This window comes from Eptesicus fuscus, chromosome 15 (genome assembly GCF_027574615.1).
Source record: "Eptesicus fuscus isolate TK198812 chromosome 15, DD_ASM_mEF_20220401, whole genome shotgun sequence".
NCBI lineage: Eukaryota > Metazoa > Chordata > Mammalia > Chiroptera > Vespertilionidae > Eptesicus > Eptesicus fuscus.
This window is the reverse complement of record NC_072487.1, coordinates 50,021,273-50,037,593: the sequence shown is the minus strand read 5'-3', so window position 1 is coordinate 50,037,593 and position 16,321 is coordinate 50,021,273. Positions and strand designations below refer to the sequence as shown.

The 16,321-nt window shown below is 39.3% G+C and overlaps 1 protein-coding gene across 1 annotated transcript in view; it reads right to left on the bottom strand.

Annotated features, from left to right (window-relative positions):
- The window catches only part of UNC13B (unc-13 homolog B), a 147,326-nt gene that overhangs the window by 63,670 nt on the left and 67,335 nt on the right, over positions 1–16,321 (bottom strand). The window contains exons 9-10 of the mRNA XM_008141936.2: positions 8,364–8,675; positions 5,373–5,463 (exon numbers count right to left, since the gene is read on the bottom strand). Of these exons, the coding sequence (XP_008140158.1) occupies positions 5,373–5,463; positions 8,364–8,675 (403 nt within the window). The remainder of the gene's footprint in view (positions 1–5,372; positions 5,464–8,363; positions 8,676–16,321) is intronic.

The following is a 16,321-nucleotide window of genomic DNA, read 5'->3' as shown; positions in this document are numbered from 1 at the left end:
ATGCCCTATATGATCTCTTCCCCCAAGCTGCTAACACTCTTATAGGAATGGCATAAGAATAGTTCCTCAAAGTCTACTGAATGTAGTATCAACTAAAGAAGTATAAATGTCCTATAAACTTACAGGAATATTCAAATCACAAATAAAGAAATGCAAATAAAAATAATGGTATATCATTATTCTGCCAAATTGGCAAAATTTTTCTAAAATTACAATGTTGGAGCAGCATACTCAAATATTCAAAGAACAAATGGGAAAAATTTTCTGAAAACACATCTAGAAGTTTATCAGAAGCCTTTAAAAAGTATACTGTATACTCTTTAACTCTAATTTATTTGACTCCACTTTACTTTGAGAAAGCTAAGTTAAAAAAATAATCAGAAATGAAAATAGACTTAATGATGTCCATAATAGCATTGTTTATCTTAGTAAAGAAACAAGAGAAATTGTTTGGAACATCTACATGATGGAATATTATTAACCTATTAATAACCATTAAATGTTTTCAAAAATATTTAATAACCCAGATTAAGGCACACAAAAACAATCTAAATGAGAAAAACTTTAAATCCACACATAATATGGTCCAGATTCAGTAACTTTATATTCATGTATATAAAAACTAGAGGCCTGATGCATGAAATTCGTGCAAGGGTAGGCCTTCCTTCCCCTGGCTTCACAGCCCTGGCCCATGCCCACACCCACCTTGGATTGGCACTGCCTGTGTCCACCACCACACCCCCCCAGTTTCCCTGTTCCACGGAGACCCCTGATCGATCATCCTGCAGAGGGTGGCCTGGGCCTTCCTCTTTGGGGCAATCACAGAAACCTCTCCCCCCCCTCTTGGTCACCCCACTGGCCAGTGGCCTGGGCCTCCCTCTGGGGGCCGATCGTGGGGAGATGGCAGGGCCCCCAATCAATCACATTGCACCCGCCTTGGCTGGCCTGGTGCCAGTACGTGTCATAGCGTGATTGTCCAGATGGTCATTCTTGCTGTTTGGCTATTCGGTCGATTTGCATATTATGCTTTTATTATTACAGATTATATTAAAAAACATAGTTAATATTTTGCTGTTATTAGCTTTAGGTACTTGCCTTAGGAAAATAAAAATAGGAATAATTAAGAGAAGATAAAGAAGCACAGGGAAACTTCTGTGGAAATGCTGATGGGCTTTTCTGGCTTCTTAAGCATCCATAAAAAGCTGGCTAAATATTCTGCTAGGTTCTACATTGGCTCTAGAACACCAGCAATAAAAAGTATAGCCCCACATTCAAAGATCTTACAAATACACAGAAAAATGAGATGTTACAGCAAACAAGTAACTCCATTACATCATGGTAAATGCCAATCTAGAAAAAGTATGCACAGAGCCTGGAAGCTTTACACACAAAAAAACTTGACACCTGAGTGTGTGTTTTCTTTTTAATCTTTATTGTTGAAAGCATTACATATGTCCCTGAGTGGGTTTTAAAAGATGTGAATGAAAACTGAGCTAGGTGGCCCTAGCCAAGTGGCTCAGCTGGTTGGAGTGTCGTCCCATACATTAAAGAAGTTGTGGGTTCGATTCCCAGTCAGGGCACATACCTAGGTTGCAGATTCAGTTCCTAGGGCACATATGGAAGGCAACCAATCAATGTTTCTCTCTCTCTCCTAAAAAAAGAAAAGAAACCAATAAAAATATATCCTCGGGTGAGGATTAAAAAAATATATGAGCTAGGTGGAGAAAGAGAAAGAGTATTCCATGTATGGGAAACAGCAAGTATAAAGCCTCTGAGATTCTGAAAAATAATTTTATATGTTGGAAGTGTTGATGAAACAGAACAGTAGAAAGAGGTAAGACTGCAAAGGAATATTGGGTCTATATCAGGCTTTTCAAATTCTTTTTGTGAAGGATCTGTTTTTTATTTCCAATATGTCATGGACTGGTAATTTTGATCTATACCCTGTTCAATGACATGAGACCACTGATCATGTGCTTGATGTCACAGCAATCCAAATTGCCTCTAAATGTTCACTTTCAATTTCAGTAATTATTTCAACAAAGACTAGAAACAAACCTCCTGAACTGGGCTGGTCCATGGACCACACTGAGCTGAATCACAAAAGTTTTATTTTATCATGAAAGCAAATTTATGGAATCATTTAAGTATATTTTTTTCTGGCTTCCTCTTTTTAAATCATAGTTTTAATACATAATTCATAATCCTAAAAGAAAAGGTACTATTATTCTCTTCATTTTCTGGATTAAGAAAATGTACCTCATTAAGGTTAAAAAACTTTCTCACAATGATACACTGAGAAAAAATATTGGACACTCATATCTCAGGTAAGAGTTAATTCCCCTAAAACAACAAAAAGCTCCTGGCATTCAAAAGCTTAATAGGAAAACTGGGCAAAAAAAAAAAAAAAGAACAGACTGTTCATGGAAAAGTAAATACTAATAGCCTTTACTTATATGAAAACATGCTTAACTCTACTGATAATAAAATACGTAAATTTAAACTCTACTGAGATATACCATTGCCTAGCAGACTAGCAAAAATCCTAAAGCCATTCTATTAGGTTTGGGTAGCAAAAAGCACCATCGTGAAATTACTGGTAGGAATATAAATCGATACAATCTCTGTGAAGGCAGATACCCTTTGGGGTAGTCATTAAAGCTGTTCACAGATCCTTCCCTATCTCTTTCAGGGTACAAGCACTACTAACTTGAAGTTATATATATGGCTTTATGATTTGCTTTAGCAGGGGAAATGTGAGCAAAAGTGACATATTGTATCTTCTGGGCAGGAGTTTTAAGAGGCAGAATGCAATTTACTATGTTCTCTTTCATTTATTATCTTTTCTTTCCCCCTACCACCAAGACTGGCAATGTTCTAGGTGCAAGCTATGCCATCAACCTGGTTTGCAGAGAAAACACAATTTAAAGCAAAATATAAGAACATATAGAATGACAAGTAGCATGAGTAAAATAAACCTTTGCTGTTTTAATCCACTGACAAATGGAGGGCAATCTAGCAATATTTATCAAAATTACAAATGCATATCCCCTTAGATACATGTGCATACATGCAAAATGACACATGTAAAAGGTACTCATTTAGAACATGGTTGTTATAACAAGTGACTGGAAACAACCAAACAAACATGAACAGAGACTAGTTAAATACTTGTAGTATATTCATATAGGGGAATATTATGCAGCTGTTTACAAAAGAAAAGTACTCTTAGAGCTAATATGGAAGAATCTATAAGTGAAAAAGCAAAATGTTCTCAGTGTGTATAATATACCATATTTGTAAAAATAAAAAATTGGGGGGAGATTGGAATATCCTATCTAATAAAATAGTAATATGCAAATTGACCATCACTCCAACACACAAGATGGCTGCCCCCACGTGGACACAAGATGGCCAGCAGGGGAGGGCAATTGTGGGCAATCAAGCCAGCAGGGGAGGGCAGTTGAGGACGATCAGGCCTGCAAGGGAGGGTAGTTGGGAGGGACCAGGCCTGCAAGGGAGGGCAGTTGGGGGTGATCAGGCCTGCAAGGGAGGACAGTTAAGGGCAACCAGGCCAGCAGGGGAGGGCAGTTAGGGGTGACCAGGCCAGCAGGGGTGCTGTTAGGCGTTGATCAGGCTGGCAGGGGAGTGGTTAGGGGGCAATTAGGCAGGCAGGCAGGCAGGCAGGCGAGCAGTTGGGAAGCCAGCAGTCCTGGATTGTGAGAGGGATCCCAGATTGGAGAGGGTGCAGGCTGGGCTGAGGGACAACCCTCCCATCGCCCCGTGCATAAATTTCGTGCACTGGGCCTCTAGTATATTCATATTTGCTTACACTTGCATAAAGAAATTCTAGAATAATAGAAACTAACAAAAAATATTATCTTGGGGCAGAGTATTAAGAGGTAACTAGATGCAACTTCCCAACTATTCAGGGGGAAAACTCTTGATGTCATACTTCTTACTGTCTCACAACCTCAAACAATCTGTCAGCAAATCTCATCTTGAGTATAAATGGTGTACTTCTGCCTCTATCTTAACCTGTTATCAAATCCTTCTTTGAACTCTGGCTTATCTTTCTTCTCTTGGCAATACTCAATCAGCTTCCAGTTACATTACCTATGTTAAGAATATATTTATAATTGTTCTCTTATTCAATTAAGTGACAATGGTCCTTAATTACTCATAAGTGAACCATGCCTTTCTCTAAATAATTCCAAGCTTTGGCAACTGTTTTTAGCTATTGTTTTTGAGAGACTCTGAAATGCCTTTTAAAAAGAATATCATAACAAACTATTTCTGCTCCAATATATATTCTTACTTTTCTCATTCAGAACTCTTCTTTTATGTGAAGGTTATTTATTTTACTTTCCTTTATAGTAAGAATTACAAGACCCTTATTTCTTAAAAATTAGAAATAAAATATTAATAACTATTATGACATTGACTTCATTATTTTTGAAATCATAGTTTACGGAATGATTTGAAGGTCTAGTTCCACATCTATTATTTCAATACTTAGTTTTCATAGCTGTCACAGCTAAAACAGATATTGACACACCAGTCAAATGAAAAATGTACAATTATGTCCGATATATCAAAGATTTTGTTGAAGTCTGGCTGTTTTCATCTTCTCTGATGTCTTACAAAATAGTCAGAAATATTTTTATATTTCTAACAAATAAGTTCAAACCTCATTAAAACTACCATTTAATACATTAATAGCCTCTTTCCAAGATTTTAAAATATGCAGTTATGAGTTTTTGTAACACTCATTGTTTCTAATAACAAAAGAGCACACACACACACACAACACACACACACACAAACACACAGAAGCATTTTCAAACATGTGTATTGAAAATGCTTCCTTCAAAGCAGCTACTTTTTCAATCATTTTTAAAACATTATCTTCTTGCTAAAGGGTCAAATGAACAGTGCTTATACAAAGGACAATTTAAAATAAATGATAGTAAGGAATTCATGTAATAAATTAGGAATCAATGAGTCCACATTGATATAAATTGATGGGAGAAAAAGGATATCTCTTCCTCATAGTAGAATGCCAATTAATGAATGTAGAAAGGATAACAGAAATAGAAAGTTACCATTTGGCTGATTATGGTACTGAAAATAGTATATAACTTTATCTTCAGACTCTTGACTCACTAGGCCTATTTGATTTTCATTAATCAGCATAGATGGAAGCCAATGGCCACCTCCCATCATCTCTTAAGGCTCTGGTTCACCTGTCGTATATTCCCAGAAACACACTAAGAAGATGATTAATCACTGATTGCTTCTTTGGCACCATATGTCTCCCAATTTCAAAGGAAAAATTATTCCAACTAGTACTAGAAAAATAGATTTCCTACCTCCTGCAGCTGGAGTCGAACCTTGGTAACTGCTCGGATCCAATGTGCTCTGGCTTGGGTAAATGGCGAAGATGCAGTCTCCTCAGGAAAACTTATTTTAAAAAAAAAAGAATAGTCCTTAAAAATAGTCCAGGCCACACGGTAACAGGCAAAACTGCCGAATATCTAAAATAAAATTATTTATATTCATGCCTACACTTTTTTAGTGATTCAGGCCACTAAAACAGCATGGATGTCCAATGTGGAAAAAAATAATCTTCTCTGAAATGACAACTCCTTTGAGCTTTTCATCTATTCCTTCTTTTCCTTTCCCCTTTTTTCACTCATCCAATGAGGTAGAGTTCACTAGGACAGTCAGGGATCAGGATACTAGCAGCAATGGCAAGGGTCTGAGTTAATGTCTAGAATTAAAACTGTGCAGAGAGGTGTGGAATAACTCTCTCACCTCACCTCTTAAGACCAACAGCCTCCTTTGGGGGTTCTACATGGTATCCTTAGGGAAGAATTTTGTTCCTGAAAACCCCTGCTGCTCAACTAAGTATTTGGGAAGGCTTACCAATTCCTAGACTACATCAAAAGTGCTAAGAAAAAAGCACAGCCCTTTTTCTGCCATGATATTATTCCTTGAGCTGCCTCAGGAACATCCTCAGTGAAATGAACAATAAATATAACAAAACAGCTTTGAGACAGAAATGCTACCCTGTATTAGAACAAGTCATCATCCAGATCCTTAACTGTAGAATAGTGGTTGATTCTTGGTGATAATAATTCTCCTATCTCCCACTGTGGTATACTGCCAAGGCAACAAACAAGTGTCTACCATCTAGACATGTAAAAATGTATATGCTGGGCTCTAATGTCATCTAACTGGATCAATTGTTCTAAAACATGTGTAAGCCCTTCTGGCCAAGGTAGAACTGGAATTCACTCACACAGCTAGGATCTGAGAGGACACAGCCAGTAGAGAAGGACAAATGCTCATTCTGGTCACTTCTGCTGCTCTACCAACAACTCTACACGGACAACAGTATCTACCAAGTCTAAGTTAACAGGGAATAAAAATTTAATACTACTCTGACTAACCATGAAATGGAATTAGAATAAAATGTACTAACAAACTGGTAAAAGAAACTCATATACTGACAGTTTCCTTATAAGAATATTGCAGACATTGGCAATTCCAGTTCCTGCTTGTACAAGAAACAGCCTTCACCACAACTTCAGTTGATGCGGATCACCCAACTTCAGGAATTTGGCTAGCATGCTGACATTAAAAATCCAGTATGCTGACATTAAAAATCCATATCAGGCCGAGACCGGTTTGGCTCAGTGGATAGAGCGTCGGCCTGTGGACTGAGGGGTCCCGGGTTCGATTCCTGTCAAGGGCGTGTGCCTTGGTTGCGGGCACATCCCCTGGTGGGGGGTGTGCAGGAGGCGTCTGATCGATGTTTCTCTCTCATCGATGTTTCTAGCTCTCTATCCCTCTCCCTACCTCTCTGTGAAAAATCAATAAAATATATTAAATAAATAAGTAAATAATAAATAAGTAAATAAATAAATAAAAATCCATATCAGGACCAGCAAGGACACTGCCTGCATGTCCACAGCCCCTCCTCCTCATCTCCTTGTTCTGCTTTCCCTCTTCCTCCTTATAAAAACCCCTGATGAGGGGTGAGTTAGATCTGGCTTTGATATCAATTCTAAGCTGGGCCTTACGACAAGTCCCCCATCTTTTCAGGTTACCAGCACTTGAATAATTCTCTTTCCTTTTTCACCAGCATCTGTCTCACAAGTTTGGCTTTCATGGTGGCAGGCAGCGGAACCTTGGTTCCGGTTACATAAGGTCTACAAAGAGTCATTTTTCAGTGGGTTGTCAACCCAGTAAAAAAGCTGGTCCAGAGCTCAGTTTCCTGGATGTTTCATCTATTAGATGAGCCACCAGAGATGACTAAAGATTAAGAAAAAGGAAGAAGAGAAAATATGTTTATACTTTCAGTGGTGGAGTTGACATACCAACCATTCTCTCACTTTTACCTCATAATCAGCATTCATTGCTCTGATCTTTTAGTGAGAAGCTTTACTATTAGATATTGACATTTGAGAATCTAAGTCACACCTACCCCTTATCACTCTCCGTAAGTGGTTTTCAAAAGGGGCTACGGAAATCTGGGAATATCTGGAAACATATTTGGTTGTCACACTAAGGGTTGCTACTGGCATCTGGAGTATACAGACCAGGGATACTACTAAACATCCTACAATGCACCCAATAGCTCCCCAAAACAAAGAGTTATCTGGCCCAAAATGTCAATAATGCCAAGACTGAGAAATCCTGCTCTGCCCCAACCTATCAGCAACATTAATGACCAATTTAGCTCAATAATAACACTCAAACTCTGTACTACGTTTCATCATAAGACCGTTAAAAAGAAACATTTAAATTTTTTCTTATGGGTACCAATTGCCAGATACACTGCTAGGCCCTGGGGAGGCTGAGGGGTGAATTAGATCTGGCTTTGATATCAAGTCTATCTCAACTCTGTCCTGGTTTTCTCAGCCAGGGGGAAAAACACACACACACACACAAAACAAAAAGCAATATTCATAAAATCATTTTAAATATTAATATACTTGGAAGCCTATTTCATTCTAAGCAGCTCCTTTGAATGAAATAATCTGCAGGGCTCAGGTCAGTTCCACACTCAGAGGCTACCATATATGAGGTCAACTAGTAAGCCAAGAACTTCAAATTCAAAAAAGCCTGGTACACTGTAGCTAACTACAAAGATCCCAAGTATTCTGAAGAGATCTTTAAAATATCGTGGGACTTACACCAAAAATCAAAGGGAGCAATGTAGAGCTAAGCCTCAGTACCCTGATCACCACCAAACCCAACTGTGGGGGGAGGGGGGGATGAAAAGCACATATTCAGCAATATAACAGGGTAGGACTGAGGAAAGCTTGTGAGCTCCTCAAGCAGCCATCACATACCTCTCTTGGGGACCTTGGACATGGTCTTTTTGTAGCACCAGATCTGGGGTAGGATGGGTTGTGACATCTTTCATCTCCTTGGGTTCACATGCTCTCCCCTTCTCTTCTTCACCAGTCACCTCCAAGGTTTTCTCTTGTTCTCCAAAACCCACTTGGACATCTCTAGAGAAGCTACCAGAGCTGTGGCAGGAATGAATTGAGTCCCTCTCCCGACGGTCATCATCTTGTTCATGACATTGGTCTAGTTCACTCAGCTGAGAGCTTCCTTGGCTCACATTACAGGAGGAGCCATACCTACTACTGCTGGTGGGGCTGTGAGAAGGAGAGGAATACAGATGAGTAAGTAAGTATAAACTAAGGATCAGAGTAAAGGTAATAGATTAATCCAGGGAATAATGATTGTATCAATGGCAAGAATCACAAACAGGAGGTTCCTGGGAATGGAGGACCAAACTTTACAATCTAGAAGAACTAGTCTCTACTCAGCAGTCACAACAGGGAAAAAAACACATGCTGGGTTCTTAAACAGCACTTAACCTCAACACAGAAACTGACTTTGAAGAATGCCTTGTCTTAATGTGATATTCATAAGTAGATTAAGAATTATTCAAAAGTCTAAAATTCTTTACTCAGACTTCTAGAGAAACTTGTCCAGTGGCTATGATTAAAGTTTTCTAATTTTCACATAATAAAATGGATGAACTCTACTCCCTTTTGTAATTATTTGTTAAATTGAGGTCCCCTTTCCTTCCTGTACAATTGTTAATGTGGATGCCTGTGCCTTAGGATGAGCAAAGGACAGTGGACATGTTCCTTCAATTATCTCTCAACACATCTGCATAATAAGGTAATGGAAGCCACTGGGAGATGGAGGTTAGGATCAAGAAATTCCTCATGGGATTTCATTGACCATTCATCTCATGAATGTTACAATGATAGTCCTGACAGCACACAGAATGTCCCATAGATAAACTTGCCCATCTGTAACTAAGTTGCTCTCAGGACATAGCTTAATTTTGGATAAAGTGGACTTCTCTAGAGAAGCTACCAGGATCTAGGTCAGGGCCATATTAATGAATTTCTGTACCTGAAGAGAGGTCAACCCAACCCTCTCTCAAACACCCGAGTTCCCATACCCAGAAAGGAAATTTGTTCCCCTGCTAGGAGAGTTAGCAGCTGTAGCAGAGTGTAGCAGTGACTCACAGCCAAAAAGAAGAGCAGTACCCAGAAGTTACTCCCTTCAGCCATATGTAGAATCTAAGACATTCCGACCTATTCAAGATAGAGGACTTAGTGACAATCTACGAGACCTATCCCAGCCAATTTGGATAGTTCCATCCAAGTCAGGGGCCCTCATTTTACTTCTGGCATCCTACTGGAAAGCCTGAGGGTCAAGCCTTCAACTAAAGGGCTTATGTTTACTCTTGGCCAAATGAAGATACATGGTTGTTTTCCACTAATATTTTCCCTATTCCTCCCAATTTCCTGGTATTTTCAGCTAGTGTTCTCTCTCTCTCTCTCTCTCTCTCTCTCTCTCTCTCTCTCTCTCTCTCTCTCTCTCACACACACACACACACACACACACACAATCTCTAAAGCTCCTGACCAGCCTCTTTAGATAGTTTTTGGCCAGAGATCAAAGCATCATTCTTAAACTGCACTGTATGGTGCTTCTTAGGAGAAATAATAGTACCCTTTGCAGATACACCTGACAATGGTCCAGACTGAAGAACTACAGCAAATAATAGCCCTGAGCTCCTGTGAGATTTCATTCAAAGCATTTATCAGACATAAGTCTCATAGATAATAAAAGGCACAGACTGGAAGAAGCTATGCAAATTCACGTGGAATAGGATATAGAATTTAGATTATCCCAAGCCATCCTTTGTATTTTGTATTTTACTTAATACCCTCATTGCCACTGAAGAAAGTATCTTAGAAGACTTGGAAAAGGGAAGTAAAGTAGGTCTCTCCCCAGCTATTACAGATATAAGTGCTGAAGGCCCAAGGAAGCATCCTAGCCCATCATGTGGTTGTAATTAATATATACTACTCAACTACTTGCTGCCTCTTCCTACCCTCCCTTCTCCATTCCATGTTATATAAGGCAGAGCAAATCAGAGTGAGTAAATGTCAAGGCCTACCCTTTCCTTTAAGTAGGAAACTCCTTGTTTCAATAAATAAATTTAAATTTGGCACTAGAGAGAAGGGAGAGGATGAAAAGACCCATACATTATTTCTTGTTACTTAACCTCTAATTAACATGAAATTCAGGTGCTAGGAAAGACAGAGGAAGGAGGAAAAGCAGGCTATATCTAATCTACCTCTAAATCATTGCATCATAAATGATCAATTCCTTGAAATCATTTATGATGCTTTAGTTGAGAACAGGCCTTTCATTGGTCTTTGTTTCCTTGATGCCATGAGGAGTAACTGGCAGCTGTCCATTCAAAACAGAGTCAGAGCTAGCAGGCATTGCCTCCCCTCCTTGTGTTTCGGGCTGGTGAAGTAGCTCAGAGACAGTACAGTGCTCTTTCTCATGACTCCCTGAAGGACTGGTGAGGCCAGAGAGGTTGCCTTTAGTATTCCAGTCTTCTCCAGATGCTGGGATTTCTTGCTGGTTTTCCACTTCTCCAATCCCTGAAAGCCCATGAGCACCTATACTTGGCTTGGCCTCGAGCTGATCAGAGGTCACAGAGAGCTGAGCAGAGACCTTAGCTGGGTGAGCACTGGCCTCAGACATTTGAGAAGATTCCGAGGCTTTGTCAGCCTCACTGGAGTTAAGGTCCTGATCACTGCTGGTAATCAAAATTGGAGTGAAGGATTCTGTAGGCATTTGTTCAGGGTCCTCTTTGTGCTCCTTTGGCCAAGGGAATAAAAGATCCAGCTTCTTTCCAAACCTTAGTTTAGTATCATTTGCCAATACACCGCCTTTTCCCTCATTACCTCCCTCAAACAGAGTTGACAACTTCTTAAAACCAGACATTAAACTAGTCTCTGCTCCCCTATTGCCAGAGGAGGAAAGTGGGGAAAAGAAAGAGCTCAGTGGTTTCCCATAGTCAGCAGCAGAAGATGGGAAATGGAGCTTTGGCCAATTGGTCATGTTTGGGATCTCAAAACGTGGTCTTGGCTGCTCTGTTTCCTGGAGGGCTGCAGGTGGATCTTTCTGGGCATCAAATATCCCATAACTTTCTTTGGCACAAAGCACAGGTTCCTCCCACAGAGGGTGAGAAAGGGATCCTTGGGTTTCCAGTGTGGCACTCTGACCAACTGAACTTGCCTCACTGAACAGTGTTGTGGTACTGGTTTCTAGTGAATTGGTTGCCTGTAGCTCTAAGATGTTTTGTTTTGTGAAGGCAGATTGCATAGCTGGCTTTGGCTCAAGAGGAAGAAGTGGCTGAATTGGAGAAGGAAGGTCTTTGGCAATCCAGGTAGGATCTGGATGGGACTGTGTTGGCAATGAAATATGCTCTGCTTCAAATGATGTCTCTGTGTCTGTGTCCTGCAACACCCCCATGTCTCCTTCATCACTCAGAGATAATACTCCTTGTCCAGTGTCATCTCCTGACATAGAAGATGTAGCCCCAATTGTTTCAGAACCCTGGGGTTCTGGAATATTGTCAGGAATACTGTTTTCCATTTCAGTCATTAGTTTTAGATCATCTGTCAAGGTATGGTCAGGAATATTACTGTTTCCCACTTCGGTTGTTAGGTTAGGACCATTTGTCAAGGCCTCTGAGTCTGACTTGGCTCTAAGCACAGTCATTCTATAGTCATTGAGAGCAGATTCTGAACTGAATGATGCAGAAGCAGCCTCTCTCCATAAATTTTCTGGAGGTACTGATCCTACAGCATCTCTGGAACTATCATTTTGAAGCCATGCAGTAGCTGGGATAGATGATTCTTGTTTGCATGTGTCTGGTAGGGGACTTTTGAAAATTCCAAATAACTCACCTTTGAGTGGCGGAGATGATGCATCAGAAGCAAGAGAGAAAAAAGAGTTTTTCTTTGGAGGTTTAGAAGAGGAGAAAAATCCAGAGAAAGTTTTGGGAGGTTCAATTAAGCTCCCAGAGAAAGATTTCACTTTGTTCACAAACCCTGAAAGCATTTCTACTGAAGAGCCCAACAATGATTTGTCTTCCTCTTTATCTGTGTCTCGGCTCTGGAGGTGCCCTGCACACCCCGGCTCTTCAGAGGAAGAGGTTGGCTCCAGGATCTGTGTTAAGATCTCAACAGGGGCCTTTTCTAATGGCAAGTTCAATGGTTCACCAGAAAATCTTTCATCTTGGTGGTGGTTAGTACAAGTGTCTAAATTGTTGAGCTTTCCAATCAAATGACTATCATGTGGAAAAGACTTGGCCAGTGAGCCGCTGAGGAAGGCTTCCTGTATGAAATCTTCTTCATGAGAAGCTACCTCAAAGGTCTCTGGACCAATAAGCAGTGTTTCTGTCTGTGCCTGAGATCCTGGTGAATGAGGAGCAATGTCTGTTTGCAACTGATTCAACTGGAAATCTGCTAAAGATATCCATGATCCATCACTGGACCCTAGTTTTCCCTGATAGTTCTCCCCTACATTGAGTTCATCATCAAGGAAGGTAACCTCAACGGTGTTGTTAATGGAAACACAAGGAGCCATTTGCTGCTCATGAATTAACTCCTGGACTATGCTACCTCTATTGCCATTGGAACCTTCATTCACTGTGCCAGACATGTCTACAAAAACACTTGGCTTCTTACAGGGCTGGGAAGTCACTGGAGCAATAGTTGAGAGGCTATGCTTTTCCCCAGGAGTCTGCTGTTTTTCATCCAAAAAGGACAAGCTGAAGAAACTAAAGGAGCTATTATGAGAGGCATCTTTCTTGATGCTTGAATTAGTGGGGAAAAAGGAAGGGAGTGTGAATAGCCCTTCTGCTTGAGATTTGGTTCTTGGTAGAGTAGCAGAGGCTTTGTTCTCAGATTTTCCGGATCCAGTCAGGAAAGAAAATATACTCTTTCTGGTTGGCAACTCCGGTTGGGGTGGAGATATTGTGACAGTTGAAAAACTTAAGTCATTATCAGAAAAATGATCTTGTTCATTTGAATTTTTTCTGCTCAGAATATCAAATGATATTTTATTACTTCCTGAATCTTCTGTCACTGTAGACAGACCACTGGTTTCTATTGAAGACTCTCTTGAAGACACTTTGAAACAATTTGTTGTGAAAGATGGATTTGGTGACTGCTGGATTAAGTGGTCTCTGGAGGGTACCTCTTTATCAAACAAATTATTGCCCTGGATATCCTTAGTTGATGGCTCCTTTAGCCCAGTATCATCAATAGTAGTCTGCTTACTCAGACTTCTAACACGAACCTTCCCTTTAGAGGAAACTGGTGCAGCAGGAAAGTTCCCAAAATCCTGGATAGTTGGCTTTATGGGATTAGGACTTGACTTGACCTCATCCTTATTAGTCCCTGAAGAAACAGACATATTTTCAGTTGTCTGTGTAGAAGATACATTGGTTTTAAAGAAATCCCCAAGGGTACCAAAAAAATTTGAAACACCAGAAGATTCATTCTTTTCCTGAGATGTTATTTTTCTACTTTTATCACCATTCTTTTCCAAGTTTGGTGATCCTTCTTTATTCATCTGGGTTTTAAAGAGGTTCAAAAACCCAGATGCCTGTTTTTCATTTGCTGTTGCACTTACTGAAGAATCTTCTCCCTGACCAAAGAGTTTCAATGCACTTTTAAATAATGTTCTCTCAGACTCTTTAGAAGACTGGTCTTGGGGAATATCACTATTTCTGTGTTCATCCCTACTAAAAGGTGATGCAAGAGGAACTGAAACAGAGTCAGTTGTCATGATTTCATCATCTTCTATGCCTAATTTAGCCTGAGGAGTTATTTGGCTTACCTGGAAAACAGATTTCAACAGACTTTGTTTTTTCACATGAATGCTTTTATTTAAAGGAAATTCTTGCTTCACATTTTCAGTAAATTCTGGTTGCTGAACATCAGACACTATTTGTCTCTCTGAATATTTAAGGAGACTTTCCTCCTCATTTTGGGATTTACTCTCTGATTGCTTACTCAAGATTAATGACTGAAGCTTGTCATTTGTGAGCTCTGCCAAGTCTGACTGCTGATCCTTATGTGTGGCCAAAGACTCTAAGGATTCGTTCTTTTCAAAATTCAAAGTACTTCCAACTGGAGCACCCGAAGCAGAAAATAATGAAGTCACTTTGTTCAACAATAACATCTCTTCTGTTTGTTGTGGGCTGTTAGTCATATTCTCAAGATGAACCAAAGTAGTACCTTCTTCAGAAGCCTGAAGCCAATGAAAACTGGGAAGGTAAACTAATGAATCCTTAACCACAGCCTGGTTCTTGTCTCCCTCTTTAATCTGATTTTTATTTAAGACATGATTACCAACACTTTGGGGCTGATTTCTGAGATCCAATGTACATTCAAAGTCTTCAGAAACACACAACGTTTCTTCAAAAAATCCAAAATCTCCTTCAAACTTCTGAGAATTACAGACTGAAAAATCTAATGGTTGATCCCTTTGGCTGTACCCTGACTCTTCAAGAACTTGTGAAAATGTTCCTAAATTTAGATACATTGGTCCCTCACTTCTTGGCAAAACTATAGATAAATCAAGAGGGTCATCAGTTGGCTCCTCTTCAACATACCACAATAATTCATCTTCTTTATCTAGTACTCTAAAACTACAGGCAGAAATAATGCTGTCATCCAATATAATACCTGATAAATCATTTGTCTGTAAATCACAATTTAAATACTCTTGATAAGGACAATCAGGTATAAATAAATATGCATACTGCCCAGTAGAATCAGTGAGAAAAGAATAGATATATTGACCATCATGGAACATATAATATCCATAGTCTCCATCCTCTGATGGCCACCACACTCCATTTTCAAGACATGACAACCATTGCTGGTATTCATAACCAACATCTGAAAAAGCAAAGTTTTCACCCATTCTTAATGATTCTTGATCATCTATGGGATATGAAGTCTTCTCATAACCTGAAGAACTTAAGTCAATGGGTAATTCTTCTAGTGAAGTCTCAGTCTCATTAATTGAAAGATGACAAGAATTTCTACATGAGTTAGCTGCCCACATATCACCTCTTACTAAGTAATCTTCATTAAATGCAAACTGATCGAATGATTCATATGGTAAGTCACACCAAATGACACTGTTTGAATTTGTTCTCCACTCCAAGATATTTGCATTTTGATCTTTTTGGCAAAAATTTATTGCTGGGTTTTCTGAATCAGGCCACACAAAAACATCAGCTGATGGAAATGTATTTTGATTCAACATATGATAAACTGGCTGAAGTATTCTGGAATCTTTAGATAAATCTTTTATATCAGAGCCCCATTCATAACAAAAATGATTGTTCATCTCTTCAAAAGCTTGATAGTGGTTTGATTTATTAAAAATGTTAGTATTTAATATAGGTGCATTTAACTTATTTGAATTTTCATATAAGTTTGCCTCAATAATATGGTGTGGTGTTGGCCTCTTAACCAAAGACTTTTCTAAGAGGTCATCCTGAGCATTTGGTACACTGTTCTCAGAAGAGGGGCAATGCTTTTCACTGTGCTGGTTTTTCCATATATAGGGGCAATGATGATTATCAACCCAAGCATCAACTAACTGTATGTTTTCTTTAGGTGAAGATAAGAAAGTTTTTATGAAGCCAGAAGTTTCTTGTTTTTCATCATGATTCCTCTGGTTCTCAAAAGTCACACATGAAGTAACAGGGATCTCATCCAAGAATAAATGCTTATTTCCACTCAAATTCTTTATGTCGCCTAAAGACATGGACTTTGTTTCATCTGGTTTATTATAATCAGCCATACTGTTACTGGTTATCAAGTTAAATATTCCTGAGAGTAAGCTTGGGGTATTATTCCTGTGATGAGAATCATTTTTCAAATTT